The sequence below is a fragment of the Sus scrofa genome, chromosome 14, assembly GCF_000003025.6.
Source record: "Sus scrofa isolate TJ Tabasco breed Duroc chromosome 14, Sscrofa11.1, whole genome shotgun sequence".
NCBI lineage: Eukaryota > Metazoa > Chordata > Mammalia > Artiodactyla > Suidae > Sus > Sus scrofa.
Genome location: NC_010456.5, coordinates 59,980,107 through 60,003,607, shown reverse-complemented (window position 1 = coordinate 60,003,607; position 23,501 = coordinate 59,980,107). Strand labels below are relative to the sequence as shown.

Below are 23,501 nucleotides of genomic sequence, written 5' to 3'. Positions count from 1 at the left end.
CCTCCATATGCCGTGGGAGCGGCCCAAGAAATAGCAAAAAGACCAAAAAAAAAAAAAAATGTGGTGTGATGCAAGTGTGATGAAATAATGAACTATTCAGCAACCCTGGGACAGCAGATTCACCACACAGGGGAAAGAGGAGTTTGGTTGTACCATTCCCAAAAATATGGTAGGTAGATGAGTGACCTACGTGTTAAAAGCATTTGTACAAATTCAAACATTTGGAAGAACACCGACAATAATGTATTAAAGACCTGAGAGGGAGAAACTCTTTTCCATAACTTCACCCCAGGGCCACATTTTGAAAAATCAAAATTAAAAAGTATGGTTGACAGAAGACATCTCGAACAAAATGAAAGGATCCGCTACAGACCTAAAGAAGATTTTTGCAGTGCTCCTGGCTGACAAAGGAAATGATCCAGAATATAAAAATTCCTATAATCAAATAATAATGAGGTAAAAACCTAATCAGAAAATGGAGAAAGAGTGTGAGCAGACAATTAAGAGAAGAAACAGTCTGATCACCTCATACGATGTGAAAGGTGTGTGGCCTTGCTCATAATCAGGGAGATGAAAGTTAGAATAAGAAGAGGCTATTTCCTACTAATCCAGTTGGCAAAATGTCAAAATCTGATGCTGTCAAGGGTGGCAAGAGTATGGAGCAGTATGGCTCTGTGTGTGTGTGTGTCTTTCTAGGGCCACATCCTTGGCATAGGATGTGGCCCTAGAAGTTCCCAGGCTAGGGATCAAATCAGTGGCAGCTGACAGCAGCACCAGATCCTTAACCCACTGAGCGAGACCAAGGATTGAACCCGAGTCCTCATGGATGCTAGTCGGGTTCATTAACTACTGAGCCACAATGGGAACTGAGTATGGAGCAGTGTGAACGCATGCCCCTCTGGGTAGAGTGAAGCCAGGACAGCCCTTAGGAGATCCACTTGTTGTGTCCAGTAACCCTAGCGTCGGACCTGCAGGCCCATAATGCAGAGAAATGTTCGTACCTGTGTAAAGACTGTCTACTGCCACATTTTGCCTGATGGAGAGGAGTGGGCCATCCACAGAAAGGGGTTGAATGTGATGTGTTCCTGCAAAGGAGCATGAATGAGACACAGCCCTGTGTCAAGACAGGTGTGTCTGAGGAGGTGAGAGAAGCAAGCCGTGGTGCAGTGTCATCCGTACACATTTTGAATAGATGCAGAACAATAGGATGCATTATGTATGAAGATGTACACCTGTCATTTATTGAAGACATACCTAGGAATCCTGAAGTTCCAAATTCAGGACAGTGGTTCCCACTGGTGAAGATGGGGTTTGGGGTGGGAAGGATCTACACGAACTCTATTATCTATTGTATTTTATTTGACTTAAAAAAAAAACCTGAATCAAATGCTAATGTTGCAAAATATTAAGAACCGAGAAAGTGGAGGGTGCATAGGTGGTTGTCGAACATCCTCTAGATTTCATGTTTGACGTATTTTGCACATGTATACCACGATGGTGGTGGTTGTGGCGAGCTTGCCTGGGAAAAAGCAGGCTGGCTGCCTCTCTCCCTAAGAGGCCGCAGGATATTCCTTTCCATGCTGAGTTTATCATGGTCCAAGACTTGGCCCTCAGCTCTGTGCACACGGAAAATAATTTTTTTGTTTGTTTCTTTATTTTTCCCCATGTGATGCTTTGGTTTGTTGAAGACCTGAAAGGGAGAAACAAATCAAAGCTTAGAGGTGTTTCTCAGGGGCAGACGCAAAACTAAATTCATAGATTAAATGAGTCCGGAAATGCCAGTTGAATAATTTGTAAAGAGAAGTACATGTGACACAATCAGAACCTTGAAATCCTGTGAATGATCCTGGTGTTTCTCCTTAGTTATTTCACCAGAAGTGGAGACAAGGCAGGAGGCCTGCTGTGTCCGGGGGTAGTGGGCATTTGCCAGATTTCCTCCTGCATGGGACTCCAGATCATGGTCAGAATATGGGTGGGTGTTGGATGCTTAGGGTCGTTGTGTCCACATCCCTCTATGGGGACCCTGCTGCCTTTGGAGGAGGGCAGGGTAACAAGAAGATGCCCTGGTGGGACCCAAAGTCACTGTGGGCACAGGGCAGCCAAGCACATATTATGACCCTCATTAGGGACCTTTGCAGTATTCAGAGTCCTTCTTGGGTATTTGATTCTCCCAATAACCATGTGGGATTGTCAGGGCCTTTTTCATAAATGAGGAGGGAGGGAGGGGGTGCCTCAGATCCCTTGGTTACCAAGGTTACCATAGGCCAGACCAGCCAGGGTTGGGGTGGGGAGGCACGTGGGGACCTGGGGTGGAAAGTGGATTTCTGTACTCCTCGCCGCACCCTGGGACAACCTTTCACGTTAATAAACAGAGGCCCCAGCTTTCCAGTTCTGAGGATGTGTGTTTGATAATTTCACCAAGTGTAACATCTCCATTGAAGACAAGCCTCCGAGAGGCAGGAGTGTTCCTCGCCCTGAGGGCTGGGAGCTCAGTGGCCTTGACATCAGCCAGTTAGGAGTTCAGATGTGATAGCTGTCTGGTCTCAGAGAAATGGGAAGCTGAATTAGGGATTAAAAAAAATTTTTTTTATTGGAATATAGTTAACATACAATGTTGTGTTAGTTTCAGGTGCACAGCAAACTGAATCGGTTATACATACACATATATCCATTCCTTTTCAGATTCTTTTCCTATATACATTATTGCAGAATTTTGGGTAGGTTCCCTGTGCTATACAGCAGGTCCTTGTTACTTATCTGCTTTATATATCATCGTGTGTATATATTAATCCCAGCCACCTCTCATACAGCTTTGTATCAGAAAAACCACCCAAGTAAGAAATGGTCAGAATATCTAAATGGACATTTCTCCAAAGAAGACAGACGTGTTTCATGTGTTTCTGCGGCCAAAAAACACATGAAAAGATGCTCGACATCACTAATTGTTGAAAAAATGCAAATTGAAACTACAATGAGCTATCACCCCCACATCAGTCAAAACGGCCATCATCAAAAAGTCTACAAAACAATAAGTGCTGGAGAGAGTGTGGAAAAGGGGACCCTCCTATACTGTTTGTGCAAATGTAAACTGGCACAACCACTATGGAGAACAGTATGGAGGTTCCTTAAATTAGGGATATTGAAAAATCCCTAATTTTCCCAGTTTTTCAGGTCTCCATTTTGTTGGACAAGGAGTTACCAGAGGGACCCTTGGTAACTCAGTGAACTTGACCGGAAGCCCATCCTCACAGCCTCCCACTGCTTCACTGAGTTGTCAGGGAGGGAGAACAGAACTAATGGCACAATCTTTTTGATGCTAATTTCAGATTAACCACAGCATCTCCTCAGTTCCCAGAGAAATCTTGAGTTCGACAGCGCCCCTGGCAGTCAACGCCCCCTCGGGCTTCTATATCAGGCGTTCTTTCACCAGCTCTGGAGTGGTGAGAGCTGCCTGGCAGGCACAGGGCTCTTTACATGCAAGATTTCTTATGTTTCCTTTTAAAGAAATCCTTCAACACCCCCCCCCCTTTTCCTGGCTCAGGGTGAGAACTTAGGATCTGAATTCATATCCATACATATCTACACACACCCTGAAACTCTATTACTCGCCACCGTGCTTTACTTGAGAAATGGGTTATTCCTCTTAAATTTCCTAATTGCTATTTCCTAGCAAAATTGTTATGCCTCCTGACTATGTAGAGGAATTTTAATAAAGTGATGTGAGTGCAGCCACCCTGGATGTTCAGAAAAATGGTTCCAGAGCCGCTTCAGACTTCCAAGAGCTCATGGGAGACAGGCTTCCTGCCGAGAGACAGAAAATGAGAGACAAGGACACGACTGGGTCGGTCACGTTTACTGTGACTTGAGCATGAAGAGTGCTTTCTTCTCCCTCTGAATTCTCCCGTGGCTGCAGGAGCCCATGGTCAGTGGTCAGTCAGTCCTTCCGCACAGCCTGTGGGGCCCGGAGCTCCGCACTGGGTTGTGTGGGACCTAATTGCAGAGGTATTGGCCTCCTCTGTGGTGTTCTTATCTCACTCATCTCACAGATTGAGTTCCTGGGAATGACGTTTGTGGGTCATTTGTTTAGTTACACCTTGCAGCGTTTTACTTCTTACTTCCTAATCTAACAATTGGTGAATTCTTGAAATTGGGTGGGAAAAAAAACCCAAAAAATACCCTAGTTTATCAATCTACTTATCATTAAAGACTTTGGCGTCAGGAGCTGCAGTGATGTACGATCTTAATTCCAGAACGCACTCTTCTCCCAAGCAACAGCAACTGGTGTATTGTGTCGTTTCCTCATGGTTAATTAAAATCTGGCTATCTGTATAACTAAAAGAAACAGAAGCAGCCCATTTTGTGATCTGACCTAATTGCTTTTTAATTGTGCTGCTTTTCTTGCTCATTTTCAAAACCGCTCTCTGAAGTGTTTTCCCAGTCACAAGGGAAAATCAGCGTCCGTTGACCGCTCTTTTCCTCCAAGGCATGCCCGTTCCTACCCAGCAGCCGCTTGAGCATCTCAGCTGCTTTAATATTTTTAGCTGTGGCCAAGCTCCAAAGATTAAAAAAAAAACAAACAAACAAAAAAAAAACTTTCTCCTTTTCCTACTGGTTTCCCTTTGAATGTAAAAGCTTTAATTCTGGGAGCAAATCACTTATAGCTTTGGTCAACCACATGAAGCACTAAGGAATCAAACAAGTTCTTGAAAAGGTATTAGCCCCATGGAAGGTTTTTCAGCTTCTTCCAAACCTGATCAGATGAGATTGGGCATGTTTAGGGTGGTGTGGCCGTCGATAGCCCCCAGATGATGAATGCAGCACAGGGTTGGGGGGTGGGAGAACCTTGTCCTGGGGCCAGCAGATGGTCCTTATCCCATTTGCCCTCTTGACCTTGGGTACAAAATGACTGGTCAAGAACCACTTCCAGAGGCCAAAGGTGCTTTAGCTGTCTGCCCCAGCTTCTTCTGACCTGGCATCAGCAGTTCCACCAGCCTGGGAACTCTCCAGTGCACTTTGCCAGCAGCTGTAAGCCCACATCAGGGGTCTGGTGTAGGTGTTCTCTGCACCGTCACCCCCACCCTGGCATGCTCTTCCAGTTCATGGAGCCTTTGAAGGACTTAAAGTGTCCCTTTTGTTCTGTTCTACTGACCCTGATCTGCCTTTACTGGTCCTTTCTGTCTCCTGCTGGATGATGCTTTGGCATCTTCAGCTTGGAGCTGCAGAGTCCTTTGTTTTATTTATTTATTTAAAATTTTTTTGGCTGTACCTGTGACATAAGGAGTTCCCAGCCCAGGGATCAGATCCAAGCCGCAGTTACAACCTATGCCACAACTGCAGCAACGCAAGATCCTTTAACCCCCTGTGCTGGGTCAGGGAATCGAACCTGTGTCCTGGCACTGCAGAGACACCACCGATCCTGTTGTGCCATAGCAGAAACTCAGAGAATCCTGTGTTTTAAATAGTCATTCTGTGCCCTCGCGGTCTCGTATCTGTCTGCAAGGACCAGAACTGACAAGTGCCTGTTGTAGTCTGCCCGTAGCGTGCAGGCTGGAATCAACTTTCTTCAGAGCATCTCTGGGTTTTCTCAGTACCGCTGAGCATGGAAGGAAGGACGGAGGATGGGCTCAGGGGCCCATCCATCCATCCATCCTTCACTCATCAGCCCTAGCCTGCACCCCCATCATCTATGTCACTTGGGCACAGTCTGACGAGGTGAGGGGCATATGTCCCACTGTCCAGGATTGGGGGAGTGCTCAGTGGGGTAGTGCCGGCTCCAGATAGAACCTGGCAAGAATCATAGCAGTTCCATGTGCTTGCTGCCAGCCAAGTGGGGAACGAGAAAGAAGCAGCAGTACCCAGTTGGTTCCACCCTCTGAAATAACCACTGTGAATTGTGAAAAGCACATCTCTAGAGGTGTATCTGCATGCGAGAGTAAATGGGATTTCAGTGTTTTAAAACATGCTTTTTTTTTCAACATGTGAGAAAGATGTTCTCAATATGTTACTTTCTGCTGAAATCTTTCATCGTTGAAAATGTTGCTCTGGTTGTGTTTTTCTGTTTCCCGATGTCCTGTTGTTGCGCTTTCTCAGGATAGACCAGTGCCTTCTGCAGATGACAGGTCCACCCTGGAGGGCTGGTCCTGCAGGGCCAGCCACTCGAGGGTGGTCAGGGGCCTGGCTGTGGCTGGTCCAGGCTCATTACTCAGGACGTCCTTTCTCTTCCTGCAGGTGTCAGCGGAAGCAGTGGCGGGTGGATCTGCCGGCCACCAGCGTGGTGATCACGTTTCACAATGAAGCCAGGTCGGCCTTGCTGAGGACAGTGGTCAGGTGAGGCCAGCAGCTGCCACCCGTCGTCTACCCTTCGCAGGTCATGGGGGGTGCTCCCTGGCAAGAATACTGGATGAGGGCTGGGTCCCCAGCACAGCAGGCCGGGCAGCTTGGGCAGTAGACAGGTCACCTGACCGACCGTGCAGCACAGGGAGGGGGCCAAGTATGCAAATTGCCCACCCCCCCAGTCACACCCCTAAATGCCCACCACTTGACCTTTCCGTCTTCCCTCAGTGTGCTTAAGAAAAGCCCGCCTCACCTGATAAAAGAAATCATCTTGGTGGATGACTACAGCAATGACCGTAAGTAGAGACCAGTCACACCTACCCCACCCCTGAGTCTGACCCTTCTCCTGGGTGCCAGCCTTCCTGGGCTATGGGTGCTAAGGATGAGTTTCAAGAAAAGGCCAGAAGTTGGGGCTGCAGCAAGGAGGCGCCTCTCTGATGCCCCGAGGGGATGGTGAGCCCATGGGTGCTGGGGAGTCACCGAGCCGGCACACCAGGCCCTGCGTAAACTTGATGTTCAGAAGCTTTGCTTGTTTTCTCATCCTAGCCGAAGATGGGGCTCTCTTGGGGAAAATCGAGAAAGTGCGGGTTCTCAGAAATGATCGGCGAGAAGGTAAGGCTTTTCTTAATTCTGGTCCAAGACAGTTGAAATCTGACTTTTCCTGAGCCCAGTAATAACTTGAAGAAGTATTTCAGCTGCAAGAACAATGAACTATCTAGTCCTTGTCACCCTCTTGCAGAGTCTGTTGGGAGCCTCTCCACCCAAACATGGGAGGACAGTCAAAGCTTAACTAATTGAAGTTGTTCGTGTACTAGGGAGGGAGTTCAAATCACATTTTTCTTTCTGTGTTTTGAAAACTGCTTTCTCTCTTTCACAACCTAGGAAGTCTTATCCGCCCCTTGAGTACTTGTTTTTAGAAGAAAATCAGAGAGAGAGTGATGATAACTTTAATGACTCCATGCTCCAGGCATCTCATAAGATAATAGGGTTTCAGGTTTGACAGCCTGCTGAAGGTGGACCATCCAAAATGAAAGGGAAAATACTTGCTTATTGTGTTTTGCAAGCACCCGTCTAGAAACCGGCCATCAGTCTCTCCTTTGCTAGAGCTGGTCTCATCGAGTTTACTTTATTATTGGCGGTTAGAAGAGAGACTCCAGAAGGGAAAGCATTACTTTGAAGTGTCTGGAAAGGGAGCTGAAATCACAGTGTAATTAACAACCAGCGCATCAGAGCTGGTGGAGAGCTCGGTGGCTGGATTCTAGGCTCCTCTGTGGTCCTCAGAAGGCTTCCTGAAGGAAAATCATGGAGCTCTAAAACATGTGCCAATTTTGCTATATCAGGATGACTCTCTTGATCCTGGTACAGTGGCTGCGCTCTTTGATCAGTGAACAAGCTCTTTCTTCTGCAGTCCAGCTGGAGTTGAAGAATGCGGTGTTTCTTAGCAAGAATCTGATCAGCCAATAAAGTGGGTGAGCTTGTTAGGGTGATGTTGTCAACACCATATTTTAACCAATTAAGATCATCGATCCAGATGGTCAAGAGGCATGAGCAGTGGGGTCAGCCTTGCCCCTAAGCCAGCTCTGTTTGCTGGGCTCACATCTGTTGCCTGAGCTTAGATCAAACCAAAATCTTGCATTGTGTGTGCCCCTAAAGAAACTACACAATAACTTTCTGAATTCTAACCCAGAGTGTCCAATGACACAGGAAAAAGAAAAAAAAAGATAAGAGAAGGAAAAAAAAGCAAGAAATTATTTTTCATGTTGGCATTTCGTAACTGGCAAACCATTTGCTAGTCTTATCAGAGAGGTCTTTTTACCTGCTTAGAAATCAAAAACAGTGCTCATCTCAATAGAAACTTCCCATTTGCTTTAAGTTAGGCTGTTCATTTGGGTAAGAGCCCACATCCATGGGGCTCATTGTTTCAGGAAGGAATGAGGAGGGGCAGTTGTGGGAAGCCAGATTACATGGAACAAGCGAGGAATGTGATAGTTGGAGAAAATGCACTCATACAAACATCTACGTGTGCTGTGTGTCTGTCCTTTATATTTAAACATACACACACATGCTCATAGTGATGCTATGAGATGACAGACAACATCAACTGCATAAAATCATGGCAGTGAAGGAGCAACCTTGGGTTCAGTTAGTGCTGGGGGTTTAATTGTGCCAGTGATTCTTATCTATTTGTTGCCGTCACCTGGGGAATTCAAGACGCTTATGCCTTGACCCTACCCACAAGTGAATTAAAGCTTTTGGATTTCCAAGGATGGAGCCTGGACACCTGTATTTTTCAAGCTGCTTAGATACTGTGTATGTTGAAAGTTGAAAATCTATTCCTTCTTGTAGTGCAGATGGAGATATTAAAGCTGGAAGAGGTTACATGGCTTGCTCAAGGCCTTCCAGCTACTTAATGCCAGGAGCGGGGCCAAAACCATGCTCACAGGCCAGGTTCTCTATCTGTCCCACGTGCTTTTTGTTCCTCTGTACCTACTGTCCTGCCTGGTGAAGTGACCTTTTTTCAAGTTTATTGAGATTTAATCGACATATAACATTGTATTTGATTGGGGTGTACAACACGATAATTTGATAGATGTATATATCGTTTAGTTAATACCAGTCACCTTACACAGTTACAGGTTTTTTTTTTTTTCTTTCAATAAGAACTTTTAAGACCTGCTTTCTTGGCAACTTTCAAATCTGCAATACGGTGTTGACTATGTCAGCATGCCATTTGTCACATCCTGAGGACGTATTTATTTTATAACTGGAAGTTTGTGCCTTTTGATCGCCTTCACCCATTCCCCCCTCCCCCGCCCCTGCAACCTACTCTGTTCTCTGCATCTGTGAGTTAATTTAGATTCCACAAACTGGTGAGCTCATAGAGTATTTGTCTTTCTCTGATTTAGCTCATGTAGCATAATACCCTCAAAATTGACACAACATTGTAAATCAGTTATACTTTAGTAAAAAATATTTTTTTTCATTAAAAAAATAATGCCCTCAAAGTCCATTCATGTTGTTGCTGTAAGTGGCAGGATTTCTTTCTTATGTATGGCTGAATAATATTCTTCGGTATGTGTGTATCATGATTTCTTTATCCATTCATCCATCAGTGGACATTTAGGTTGCTTCGAGGTTTTGGCTATTATAAATGATGCTGCAGTGAACATGGGGGTGCAGACATCTCTTCGAGGTAGTGATGTTATTTCCTTGGAATTGCTAGATCATATGGTAGTTCTACTTCTCTTTTGTTGAAGGCACTCCATACTGTTTTCTTTCTTTCTTTTTTTTTTTGGTCTTTTGTCTTTTGTCTTTTCAGGGCCACATCCTTGGCCTATGGAGGTTCCCAGGCTGGGGGTCAAATTGGAGCTGTAGCCGCCAGCCTATGCCACAGCCACAGCAACGCCAGATCCGAGCTGCATCTGTGACCTACGCCACAGCTCACAGCAATGCCGGATCCTTAATCCACTGAGTGAGGCCAGGGATCAAATCTGCGTCCTCATGGATGCCAGTTAGATTTGTTTCTCCTGAGGCACAATGGGAACTCATGTACTGTTTTCTTAGTGGCTGCACCAATTTATATTCCTACCAACGGTGCACCAGGGTTCCCTTTTCCCCTTCAGTACTTGGTATATCTTATCTTTTTGATGATGGCCATTCTGACAAGTGTGAGGTGATATCTCACTGTGGTTTTGATTCACATTTCCCTCGTGATTAGTGATGTTGAGCATCTTTTCATATACCTGTTGTTCATTTGCATGTCTTCTTTGGGAAAATGTCTTCTCAGTACCTCTGCCCATTTTTAATTGGATTATTTTTGTTTCATTTTTGTTTTTTTGCTCTTGAATTGTATGAGTTCTTTATATATTTTGGATATTCCTTATCAGATAAATCATTTGCAAATACTTTCTCCCATTCCATAGGTTGCCTTTTCATTTTGTGAATTAATTTCTCCTTTTCTTTCTTTGCTGTGCAAAAGCTTTTTAGTTTGATGTAGGCTCATTTGTTTATTTTTGCTTTTGTGGCCTTGGCTTTGGTGTCAGACTTAAAACATTCCTAGCACTGATACCAAGGAGTTTACCTGTATTTCTTCTAGGAGTTTTATGGTTTCGGGACTTTTAAAATTTTTTTATTAGAGTTGACTTACAGTGTTATGTATGGTTTCAGGTATTAACATTCAAGTTTTTAATCCATTTTGAGTTGATTTTTGTGTGTGATGTAGGTAGGGGTCCAGTTTCATTCTTTTGCACGTGGCTGTCCAGTGTCACAACACCATTTATTGAAGAGACTATCCTTTCCCTACTGTGCATTTTTTGGTTCCTTTGTTGTAAATTATTGTCCATATATGTGTGTGAGTTTATTTCTGGGCTCTCCATTCTATTCCATTGATCTGTGTGTCTGGCCAGTGCCATACTATTTTGATCACTATAGCTTTGTAATATAATTCGAAGGGATAGATATATAGATTTATAGAAATAGATATATTTGGTGTACCATTTTAATTTTTCTTGTAGTTTTTTAGCTGTATATTTCTTTGAGGGGTTGCTCTGAGGATTACAGCATGCATCTTTAACTTATAACTGTCTACTTAGAGTCAATACACCTTTATATAAAATATAAGAACCTTGCAACAGTTTAATTCCATTCTTTTCCTTGTCCTTTGCATTTATCATGTGTTTTCCTTCATACATTGTTATGATATGTGTTAAACCACACAGTGCAGTGTTAAAATGTTGGCTTTAAAGAGTCAGCTATCTTATAAAGAATTTAGAATATATAAATGGACAATAAAATTTATCCTCATATTTTTCATTTCCGGTGTCTTCATGTCTTTCCATAGATTCAAGTTTCCTTCTATTGTCATTTTCCTTCAGCCCAGAGAACCATGAGAACTTTATTTTTTTCTTGTTGGCAATAAAATCTCTCGATTTCTCTTCATCTGAAAAGTCTCTTTCATTACTGAAGAATATTTTCTCTGAATAGAATTCTGAGTTGGACCATTAGTTTTTCAGTCAGCACTTTTAAAATGTCATTCTAGTGTATTCTGGCCTGTTTTTCTGTTTAGAATGTAGATGTCACCTCTATTGTTGATTCTTCGTATGTATGCTGGCCGATTTCAGGTTGTTTCTTTATCTTTGGTTTTTAGCAGCTTGACTGTGACATGCCTAAGTTTGCTTTGCTTTATATTTATCCTGCTCCAGGTTTGCTGATCCCTTTGAGTATGAAAGTTGATGTTTTCCACAAAATTTGGGATCTTACTGGCCTTTTATTTCTTCATGTATTTTTTTTTCTGCCTCATTCTTGGACTCTGGATGTTATACCACTTGATATTGTCCATAGCTTATTACTCAGACTTTTTCTTTCTTCCAATATTTTTTTCCCCTGGTCACCAGATAGATCAACTTCTCTTGATCCATCTTCATGTTCACTGATCCTTCTGACATCTCTAATTTACTGTTAAGCCCAGTCAGTGAATTTTTCAGTTCAGATAATTGCAGTTTTCAGTTCTGGAATGTCCATTTTATTCTTACCATTTTCATTTATCTGGTGAGATTTTCTATCTGTTTGCTCATTAGAGTCGTCATTTCATTGGCGTTCTTAGACAAAGTTTCTTTTATAATAGCTGCTTTAAATCGTCTTCTGCTCATTTCAACATCAGAGTCATGTCAGGGTGAGTTTCCGTAGACTTTTTTTTCTCAGTACAGATCCCATGTTTTTCTTCTCATGTCTACTGATTTTTAAATTTTATATTAGAGACTGTGAATGGTATGTTGTAGAGACACTGATTCTATTATCTTTTTTTGTATTGGGCAATTAAATTACTGGCTCATGACCTTGGACTTGCATAGGCTTGTCTTTGTACTTTGCTAGGATGAGGATATCTTGGGTGAATCCCTTATTCCTGAGATGTAGTCTGCATTCCTACATATGTTCCTTCTGGAGTTTTTGTAGAACTGAGGTGTTTGCCAAGCCCTTCTCACTTGGCAGAAGTCAAGTGCTAAATGTAATGTCCTGATGCCAGCTGAAATCCCAGTTCTTTTGCCTTCTAATCGTCTCTCTTCATGGGCTTCTTGGAGTCTCCCCTGTGGCTACAGGTTCAGGAATCAGCCAGAGATTTAAGGGGGGTTTATCACCAGATTCAGGGCTTACCTCCTTCTCAGGATCTCCTCTCTCTGTTTCCAGCCATCCTAGAAACCCCAAACTGTCCCCTCCACCTCAAACCCAAAAGGCTGCATGGTGGTAGCTAGGAGAGTCACCTTGGGAGGAGTACCATGTAAACTTGGATTTCACTGTATGTGATTTTCTTCTTTGAAGGGTTGAACGCCCTCTCATTCCTGCCTGCTTCTGGCTGCTCTAGCCCTTTTCAGTAGTTGCATTTTCTGTTCTGCTCAGAGTTTATATTTGTTCTCTGCATGAGGGGTTGCCTACTACAAGCTGCTTTGTGATACCAGAACTAGAAATCTCTGCCTTTGGCCCTTATTCTAACATGCAGCTCTTTAAAAATCATTGAAAGCCCATGTTGACCATCATGGTGTAAAGACCTTAAAACACTTGCCCTCCCTGGTTGTAATAATAGTCCTCATCTCCATGTGTGAAGAATGCCCATGTGCCCTGAAAAAGCCACTTATGACCACACCAACTAGTGATAAATATGCTATTTATGATAAGACTTTGCGTGATAGGTGTATTATTAACACATCTCAAGTATGTAAATTGTGTAATCTGACCAATAATGTTAACTAATTTTATGTAAAAGCTAAACCATGGGGCTTTATTGTTTATGTGACTTTGGCTTGTGGTTAGTCTTAGAAGACAAAGGTGTTTGCAATACAGCTGTCATTAAATTATCGCCATTACAATTGGCCCCATTATTCCTTGAAGTGTCTGGATGACACATTCCATAGCCTCATTAATTAGAACCCTCTATTGCTGTGTCAGAGGCAAGTTAGAAGTTCCACGTTTCAGCAGGCTTGGTAAAGGAGACTTCAGTTATGTAAATGCCTTCCTTAGAAAGCAGTGTTCCCAAGTTGTTTTCTCTTGTCATCCAATCACTTTTTTAAAAGGTCCTGACAGAGTCTTAGACTTGGTAACCTCAGGGCAGTGCTGATCCCCACCACACGTGTCCTGGTGACCCTGCCCTTCAAGGAGGCTGCGTCGCCCCACGGGGGAGGTGTTGACATAGGTGTTGGGGGTGCCGTGCATGTCCTTTTTCTCAGGTACCCAAAGTTGTCCCCCTGACGTGCCTTTCTCCACAGGCTTGATGCGCTCACGGGTGCGGGGGGCGGACGCGGCCCAGGCCAAGGTCCTGACGTTCCTGGACAGCCACTGCGAGTGCAACGAGCACTGGCTGGAGCCCCTCCTGGAGAGGGTGGCCGAGGTGAGGCGGGCCGGGCTCCACAAGGATGCCGTCCACTGTAGGATCCATCAGTAGGGGAAGAATCAAGGGGCAGTGGGGGCAGCACCGGCCGGCGAGGTTCCTTTACGATGGCCTTTTCCTTGGGAGGGTCCGCCTTCCCTGCCTGAAGCTTTGCATTTTGCGGCTCTCCGAGCTCAGAGGAGGCAGAGCACTTAGGATGGAGCCCGAAGGCCCCCAGAAGTGGTGAGTGTGGCCCACAGGTGTGGGGGGGGAGGGGCAGCTTGAGGCTGTCGGACCATCTGTGCCTTCCCAAAACACCATCACTAGTGTTACATGTGACCTCTTGTCACATTTCCTTGGCCTTCTGCTTGTTTTATTGACTTTCTCTCCTCCCCACTGAGAAAGCGCTTCCTTGGGACCCTAAAGAAACATCATGAAAGCACTAGGGAAATATTAAAGGAGCAAGTTGTTCTTTCTGCACCAGAGCAAGGGTCGCTGGCGGGCAGTGAGTCATGACACAGGAGAGAACACCTCTGCCAGTTTTGCGATCTTCCTGCCCACGGCTGTTTACTGAGCGACAGCTGCGTGCTAGGCGCTCTGCACGTTACCTTTAATCCAAGCCTCACCCCCATTTGACAGATGAAGGAGTGGGTGTGCAGGGGGCTTCACTATCGTGGCCAAAAATCGTAGAGAGGGCAGAGCCAGGATGCAGAGCAGGTTTCACTGAACCCCTCTCACGCCCATGCACATGCCCAGCTGAAAGCCCCCATCCTGGAGGCCCCCTGCCCTGCCCCCACTGAGCTGTGTCACAGAGGCAGAGAGGCCATGCGCTCCTGCGGTCAGACTCTCAGGCTTGTTTAAATACCCTCTCCTTCTAAACCAAGGATAGGAGAGGCGAGAATAGTCATTCTCACTAGTTTCAGCCCTTTCAAAAGAAATATAAACAAAGGAACTGAACCTGGAGGTTGTGCAAGTTATGACCTGATGCGCGCCACAGGCCCTGAGGCTGAGCCAGGCAGAGGTGTCCCCCTCGGCTCTCAGGTACCACTCAGGTTTGCCCTGTAAGTTTGCATCTGGGTGGTGTTGGAACTTCCCAGTGTTCTCTGAGTGCAGTCCCCTGATGTACTATGTTCTTAGCTCTGCTGATTCGGTTACTAATTTGTTTTTCAAAGTCGTTCTTCCGGCCGATTTGTGTTCTTTCCATGGCTCAGGAGGGCAGCCACTCCTTTGCTAACTGTCGGCAGAGGGCAGCGTCCCCCACCAGCAGGAACTGTCCCAATTGAAAGAGAGTGGGGAAGGGAAAAGCCTGATGTTTACAAACACCAGAAGAGTGACTGTGTGGCACAAAGGGGCCTCAGTCTAGGGGCCTCTTCTGAGTTTGGAGACTCAAAGGCAGGCAGACTCAGGACCTGGGTTCTCTGGTTGGCTTGGTTCACTTCTGCCGCGTGATGCTGGCCCTCTGCACACCTCACAGCTCCTCGGCCCAGAGCTGGTGTTGCTAACTTGCTTGTGTAGGCATCTCAGCCTCGAGCCCTTCCCTGAGCTTCCCTGCAGCTGATGTTTCAGTGCAGCTGAGCTCAGATTTGGTCAGAATGGAAGTTACTCTGTGGTTGATGTTTGACATTTGGGGAAACAGGATGGGCCCCGAAACACTCCTGTCAGCTGTGAGCAGAGCACTGGGGGCCCTCAGCACCTCTCCTCTCCTCCTCGCTGTGGATGCCTGGCCCCACGCAGAGCTGACGGCCAGCCCTGGGGCTTGAGGTGGCTGGTGGGGGCCGCAGGTGGGTCCCTGAGGCCACGGATACTCACGCCTCCTCCTGTGCTAGTCCTTCTTGGCTCTAACGTCCACTCTTGCCTTTGCTGCATTTCAGGACAGGACCCGCGTGGTGTCCCCCATCATTGATGTCATCAACATGGACAACTTCCAGTACGTGGGCGCATCCGCGGATCTAAAAGGCGGTAGGTACTGTTCGGGGCCCAGGACAGTAACAGTGACAGCACTTTCAGGCAGCGGGGAGCATCCCTGGGCTCAACAAGTGGGGTCCCCAAGGGGGAGAGAGACAGCCCTGCTTCCCTTAGTGGGCAGCTGCATGTCCTCTGTAGTCTGTCTGACCTGATGCTGTGACAGGTGGCTCTGTGCACAGAGCTGTCCCTTTGGGAGCTGGGTGTGGGCTCTGCTCTCTGCTCTCTGCATGCCTCCCCCTGGACCCCCAAAGCCTGTCTCCTGCTGGAGACCCAGCCACCCTCCTCACTGGACTCCTGGGCCCCAAGGCCTGGCTGTTGTCCCCACCACCACCCATGTCCTGCCTCCCTGCAAGGGAACCTTTCCTCTCAGTGACTGTTCAGTTTCCTGAGGGCTGCTCCCGCAAACCCACCTTCCCCAAGCTTCAGAGGACTATGTGATCCTCTTAAAAATCATCGAAGGCCCCATAGGATGCAGCTCAGGTGGGCTCCACCTCCCAGCGTCAGCTGTGTTGGGATGCAGGGCTGAGAGAGGCGGGGATGGGACATGGTACAGGCACACCTGTGTGGTCTCTCAGGTCTGCAGCACCTGGAACACTTGTCCTGCACTTGGGAAAGAATGAGATTGAAAGAGTCCTGTAACACTTTAGTATAAATAGGAGAAGAGATTTGAAGAGATTTGAAGTCACAGACCCCCTGAAAGGGCTTGAGGACCCCACTTGGGACCCTGGTTCTCATAAGGTGCTTCACAAAGCTGATGGGTGCACAGGAATCATGCGAGCCTGCCCTGAGGACCGATCCCGTTGTCCCTGTGTCCCCGGGACTACGTGTAGGGGTTGGGGGTGGACCTGTGCCCCTTGGGAACCCTGCGCAGCCCAGTGATAAACTCTTCGTGCTCTGAAACTCAGCTGTTGGGCAGCCTCACCCCAGAACTTGGCTGAGAGCCAGAGTCAGCAAAGTTGGCTTTTAAAAGAGAGATAAGAGATGTCAAAGCCTTTGCCTTCCATGTGTGCAAGTTACTCACTATTGATTCTTCAAGCCTGAGACAAAAGAAGTCTTTTCCAGCTGCCCGGCACCCAGGTTTCTTTATGTAAGATGAGGGGCCTCTTTTCCCATCTGTAACATTTTGAGCTGATTGGAAGATGGACTATTCCAGATAGACACAGAGACAGACCTCAGAAAAAGAAGACAAGGAGTTCTCGTTGTGGTTCGGGGGTTAAGAACCCAATGTAGTCTCTGTGAAAATGCGGGTTCGATCCCTGGCCTCTCTCAGTGGGTTAAGGATCTAGTGTTGCTGTGGCTGTGGTGTAGGCTGACAACTGCAGCTCTGATTCGACCCCTAGCCTGGGGACTTCCATATGCTGTGGGTGCGGCCCTAAAAAGGAAGAAAGAAGACAGTAAAATTCTGAAACTGGATGGAACCTCAGAAAGCAGCGAGCTGGGGCCAGTGGAGCCCTGGGCGCTGGCGCCTCCCCTGGGTGTGGTTGCTATGGGCAGGTGGTTACCCTTTTGCTCCTCAGCATCAATCTGAGAATCAGGGGCAATGACAGCACAGCCACCAGAGCAATGAGGTCACCAGTGACCCTGCCGAGGCCCCAGCGGGAGGCAGACTTGCTAGGGGCCCGTACGGGCTGGGAAACAAGATTTAGGACATTCTTAGCAAATGGTAAGAATGTGGGCTTTACGAGGACAGATCTTGGCTGCCAGGAAAGCTCAGTGTCCAGAACATCTTACCCCCCAAGGGCTTGCAGGAGCTGAGAAGGGATGGCTCCTTCTCCCACTGCAGGTGCTCATGTCCGAGCAGGTGCAGGGCGGCAAGATGGGGTGGTTCTGCTGGGGGTGTGGGCCTCCTGCCATTCTAGAAGGGCCAGACTTGTTCTAGCATTTTACAAAATCCCTTTAGGGGACAAAACAAACAAACAGAAAAAAAACCAGTGATGGTGTTTTCAGCAGATTTTAAAAATCTACCAAATTAGTAAAATAATAATGCACATCCCCCCCCCCAGTGCAGGTAACATTATGTCCATGTCAACCAGGCAGCCAGATGTCTGTTGTTTCTCTGGCTGGTGGTGCATGGGGAGGGCCAGGCTCCATAGGACATCAGCACAGGGCCTGTGTCAGTTTCCTCTTCATGTCTTACTGTCCCTGCTGCCCAATCCCCCAGACCTGCACTTTCTTTTGCTAGCCTGCTCCGCTCTGCAGTGACAGTGGGGGCACTTTTGGGTCCCTTTGCTGAACTGGGAGCCCCAGAGCCTGCCTGCCACCCTGCCGTGTTCAGGCTGCAGGCCCTGGGATCGTCAGAGCACACAGATCCTGGATTTCCAGCACACAGACAAGAAAGCCAAACTTGGGCATTGCCCCAGCCCTGTGGGCAGAAAGCCTGATGGCAGAGAGCCCAGGGACAGAGCTGAGGGATGGACTGCCCGGGAGCAGAGCAGCCTGGCTCTCAGACCCTGGGAAGCACAGTACAAAGGGCCAGGTGTTGTCAAGAAAGGTCCCCCGTGCTCTGGGGAGTGTCCATGGGAGTGCGCCAGGTACCTTCTGAGTAGGGACAAGACCTGACAGCTGTGAGCCAGGGGCCTGCAAAAGCCAGGATCCACATCCAGGTGCCAGACCCAGGTGGGCTGTGGATTCTAGAAGTGACCCGGGGCAGGTACCTCTTATCAGAAATTGCAGCTCACTTGCCCCCTTCATTATTTCCGTTGGCTCATTTCCATCTGAAAGTGTTCCCTCTCCCACCTCACTGACCCTGTGTGGGTCTCGATCTAGACATTGAGGAGCAGCGTTTGTGGCCCCGGGAACCTGTCCTCTGCGCCCTCCCTTCCCCGCCTGCCCCGCCTTCCCTCCCCTGGGCCCATGATGGGGCACAGGCAGATTGGTTTTATCTGTGGTCTCTCTTCTTTCTCGCCCCCTTACAGCCCTTAGTTACACAGTGGTTGCGACTCACAGACTCCATTCCTCTTGTTTCATGTTTACTTGTACGCATTTTGATTTTAGAAAGGTCTGACCTATGTTTTGTGTTTTGGGGGAGCTTCCTGTGGAAGGAGGATTCCATGTAAGCCCTCCCCGCTGGTCGCACTGCCAGCTCCTCCCGCCCCCACCCCTAGTCACTCTCTCTTCCCGCTGCTTCTTCTTAGTTTTTTATTTTTCTTGATGTGCTTTTCAGTGAGTCTGTTCCAAATACCAAGTATGTTTGAGCCACGAGGGACACGGGGCCAGGGAGCAGACAGCCTGATGTCACAGCGTCCTGTGTTTCTTTTCTGTGACCGGCAGGTTTCGACTGGAACTTGGTGTTCAAATGGGATTACATGACGCCTGAGCAGAGACGGGCCCGGCAGGGGAACCCGGTCGCCCCCATAAAGTAAGTGCCAGGTGTCCCCCATCCCAGATAAGACACTAGACTCTGGCCACACATCCTCTTGGCACCGAGTGGACTCATACCAGCTTCCTGGGTCTCAGCTCAAGGGACAGTCTCAGGGGTTCCCATCGTGGTTCAGCAGTTAACGAACCCAACTAGTATCCATGAGGACTTGGGTTCAACCCCTGGCCTTGCTCAGTGGGTTAAGAATCTGGCATTGCTGTGAGCTGAGGTGTAGGTTGCAGATTGTAGCTGAGGTCTGACGTTGCTGTGGCTGTGGCATAGACCGTTGGTTACAGCTCTGATTCAACTCCTAGCCTGGGAACCTCATTATGCTGAGGGTTTGCCACCCCCCCCCCAAAAAAAAGGAACAGTCTCTGCCACCACATTTTGAGATTTTTTTTTTTCTCTCTGTATCACATCTGTCGATTCCACATCCTTCATGTCTCAGATGTAGAGCATTTACAGCAGCATGCAGTCTCATGTCGACCTCAGGGACTGGGGAGGGGGTGGCAGCATGTGAGCCCCCTGCTGCCCCGGGGAAGGCAGCTCCCCTTCCACATCGGCTCTGCCTCCCATTTGTGCACAGAGGAGGCCCTTTGCTGGTTCCCGCTGGCTCTCAGGCCCAGCCACGTCCTGGACCTCAGGTGGAGGCAGAATGCCTCTTGGGGGCACGTGGTTAGGGGGAGCCCTTCCCACCCCAGTGCTGTGTCCATGCAGCATTTGCCCCATCAGCAGTGAGCTCAGATGGGCAGCATGTGGCTTTGACATCTCAGCCTCTCCGAGGGAATAGGGCTGGGGTTCTGGTGTTGGCCTGTCCCTGCACTGATGGGAAAATGAAAAGTGATGGTCCATCCCACAGAGGAGGAAGCTGCCCCATGGCGAGGACGAGGACAAGGACAAAGGGTGACTGGTGGCATCAAGCATCTCCTAAGCATGCGGTGCTTCGTGCCTATTACTTTTTATAACCTGAGGGCCAGACAAGCCAAGTACTTGCCTGGGCTGCTGTCAGTAAGCATCCCAGTGCCAGGGCAGCTCGTGTACCTGGGGGCATCTGAGCCAGGGCAGCGGGGTGGGGGTTGGCATTTGAAAACAGCAGCAGAGGCAGAGGGGCACCAGAGCTGTGAGCAGAGAACCAGGGCTGTGCCGTTACTATGAAGGTCAGCTGGTAGGCTTGAACTTGTCATTAGAATGCTGCAATCTAACCTTGACCTCCAACCTTTCCTTCTTCTCCCGCTCTGCCTCTTTAGAACCCCAATGATTGCTGGAGGGTTGTTCGTGATGGATAAGTTCTACTTCGAAGAACTAGGGAAATACGACATGATGATGGATGTGTGGGGAGGAGAAAACCTGGGTACGTATGAGTGCCGTGTCCTCAGACACCACACTCTTTGCAGTTCTGGCACAACTACGCGCTTTACCTGCCCATCAGGAGGGAGAAATGAGAAGCTCTAAGACTCTTCAGTGAGAGTGTGTGGTATGCAGGGTGCTGATTGGAAAAGATTGCTAAAGACATTAGAGTGACCATTTATGGGACACTGTTAGTCTCCCTGTGATGTGCACATAGCACTCGTCTTACTCTTAAAAGTGTCTCAGGGAGTTCCCTTTGTGGCTCAGCATGTTAAGAATCCAACTAGGAACCATGAGGATGTGGCTTTGATCCCTGGGCCCGGCCTGCTCAGTGGGTTAAGGATCCGGCTTTGCCGTGAGCTGTGGGGTAGGTCACAGATGTGGCTCGGATCCCGTGTTCCTGTGGCTGTGGTGTACAGCTCCAATTTGACCCCTAGCCTGGAAACTTCTGCATGCCCTAAAAAGACAAAAAAAGTATCTCAGGTCGGCATTAGAATGTGTTGCCTTATACAAGTCAGGAGCTAGAATACAGATTAAGTCTTTGGAAGAAAATGCACACTTTTTAGTGTGCTCTGAATCCAAGGGTTTGGAAAGCGAGCTGACTAAAATGAGGGGGACATTGCAGGCTCTGAGATTCATTTTCAGCCACAGGGTGTGCAAATGAGCCCTGTCGGGCTAACTGAATGGTGATTGTGGGGTCAGATGGGGCAGAGGCCTTGGCCCTTCAGTCCTTCATTGACTATGTTGTGAATTGTTTTGTTCGAAGTTTCTTCGAATAACATGTAGGTCATTTTTACCCGTGTTAGGGACAATGAAATTTTATAGGTGTTGGTCTCTGTTGGTAGCAGCATGGTATTTACTGCAGAAAGATAGAAAGTCTCTTATTTTCATCTGCTTAGGGGTTTTTGTTCGTTTCACTTGAAGCTTTTGAGATGAGTCTCCTTGGCTATTGAATGCTATTAAATTACCCCTTCCCTTGGAGAGATGGATTCTGGGAGGAAGGGGCAAAAAGAAAAAAGTAAGTCGGTGCCACTGTCATTTTTAGTAATCTTGTAACAGATCTTTGATGGAGTGATTGATTTGTTTAGAAGACTCAACTAGACCAGCCTGTTGTTTTTCATTCTTCTCGTGTTTCCCGGTGGTAATGTTCGTGATTGTCATCTGTGGAGGGAGGTTGTGCCTGGTTGATGCAAAAACTTGCATAGACTCGGTCACTACATCAGATCAAAGGACCTGAGTCAGATGCTTTTGGGTTTTTCACCTATGCATTGATTTAGGCAGGGCTTTTGAAGTCCTCTGTGCAGGAAAGATTTCAGAAGGATTAACCTTCTAAAGGCAGTTCTGAGTCACTGTTGCTCCGCAGACATGGCTGGGGCTTCGTGCAAGTCCAGCCATCAGGAAACACTGCTCAAATGCCCGAGACGCTGGTGTGGTCTGTGGCAGTGCTGCTAAGTGAGTGGACGGCGGCCAGCCTTTCCATCAGAGATAGGAAGTGTGTTGCTTTGAGTATCGAAGGACACGTTGTACCCAGAGACCAGTGGGGGTTGTGGGGGGAGATCGTTTTTTCCTTTCCCTGGTTCATTGTTGGTTTGGCTTATCTGTGTGTGCAGATGTGCTGTGTGCAAGTTTCCGTGGAAGGGCCGGGGGGGCTCAGGGTGGGGTGACTCAGAGTAGAACTGGGAGGAAGGGCTGCGGCCCTCCTGGCCTCGGCGCTATTGGCATTGTGGTCCCCCTGCCTGTGATAGGCTCTGACATGGCCGCTCTGGAGGGTCTTCTCATCCGGGTTGAGTGGGCACAAGGGTTTCACTGTTCTGGCCTGATTGTATGGGTGCTGCCTGCACACCCCCAGCTGTTGTCCAGCCTGGGGGCTTGTGTGGGCATGTGTTAGAGGAGAGGTCGAGGATGCCTGCGTAAAATCCAAATACTTCCTCCAGGTGTGCCCATCCCTTCCAGGTGTGCCCCACCCCCTCCAGGTGTGCCCCAGCAGATCTGCTAGTGCTCCCAGGCTTCCTGACTAACAGTGTGAGTCTATTTAAAGCAATTGTAAAGAAACGTAGAACCTGATCCCTGGCCCTTGTGAAGTGTGGGATTTGGCTCCGTGGAAACAGTATTTGTCCTTCAGGTGGGTCTCCGCAGTGTTGGGAAGGATGCTGCCTGCCTCCAGGGCACCATCACACTTCATGCTTTCTGGAAGGACCAAGGTCTCCCCTGAAGTCTTGGAGCTGGTCCATAGCAAACCAAGGATGCAGTTAAACCGCCTAATTAAAAAGCCCCTGAGTTGTCTAGAGTCTTCACCCCATAGTGTAGGGCTCCGTGAAATCAGAGTTGAATATAACTAGTTGAACTTGGCCTTAAAAATCTCCCACCAGCCCTTACTGGTTTAACAGGCTCCCCACACAGAAGCCAAGGCCTTCCTTGTCCCCAGTTTTGAATTTTCCAGGTGGGCAGCTGTGTATTTGCATTTTATTTCCTTTGACACAGAGAACCTCCTAGGCACGTTCTGTTCAGCATTGGAAGGAAAGCCAGAAACCTTTCACTCTGCTGGCTTGGGTGGTTATGGCCACATGTTTTTAAGACCATGAGGGAAATGGTTGTTAAAGTTCAGAACTGCGGTACCAATCATTCCCTCCTCATGAAGGGGGAACTCTGGCTTTAGTTCACAGGATCCAAGTAGAAATTCATGGTGTTCCGTCCTGAGGGGGAGCAGCCCAGGCACCTGGGCCACATGGAGCCTGGTCTGGAGGTTCCCCAGCAGCCCACAGCACGGTCCCTAGGATCCCACCTGTGTCAGCGGCACTGGCTCTTTCCTTCTGTCTTGCCCCCAGCATGTTGTTGGGGATGCAACGTGATGGAAAGGAAAGGCCCTTTCATACCAACCTCATGAAACCTTCCAGAGGAAGGTCTGACCTTCCAGAATATTCTATCTTGCTTTTCCTGTCTCACCTCAGTTTCTCATGTTTGGTCAGTACTCTGGCTCAGCTGCAGCGCTCAAAGTGGGCGGTGATTAGGACAGGGGCCTGGTGGGGTGTCCATGTGTCCAGGCCTCTCCCAAGAGGAGGTGCTCTGGGTCACGTACGTGCATTGTGACCAGCGCCTGCCCTGTGTGTCCCGGCTCCTTGGGAGAGTCTGCTCTGATGCCGG

The 23,501-nt window shown here is 47.9% G+C and overlaps 1 protein-coding gene across 5 annotated transcripts in view; it reads left to right on the top strand.

The window, feature by feature from the left end:
* The window catches only part of GALNT2 (polypeptide N-acetylgalactosaminyltransferase 2), a 180,125-nt gene that overhangs the window by 137,772 nt on the left and 18,852 nt on the right, over positions 1-23,501 (top strand). For all 5 annotated transcript variants that reach the window (XM_001927774.6, XM_021073538.1, XM_013983228.2 and 2 more), the window contains 7 exons: positions 6,229-6,327; positions 6,562-6,629; positions 6,880-6,945; positions 13,590-13,711; positions 15,562-15,649; positions 18,926-19,013; positions 20,261-20,364. In XM_001927774.6, coding sequence (XP_001927809.4) covers positions 6,229-6,327; positions 6,562-6,629; positions 6,880-6,945; positions 13,590-13,711; positions 15,562-15,649; positions 18,926-19,013; positions 20,261-20,364 — 635 coding nt within the window. The remainder of the gene's footprint in view (positions 1-6,228; positions 6,328-6,561; positions 6,630-6,879; positions 6,946-13,589; positions 13,712-15,561; positions 15,650-18,925; positions 19,014-20,260; positions 20,365-23,501) is intronic.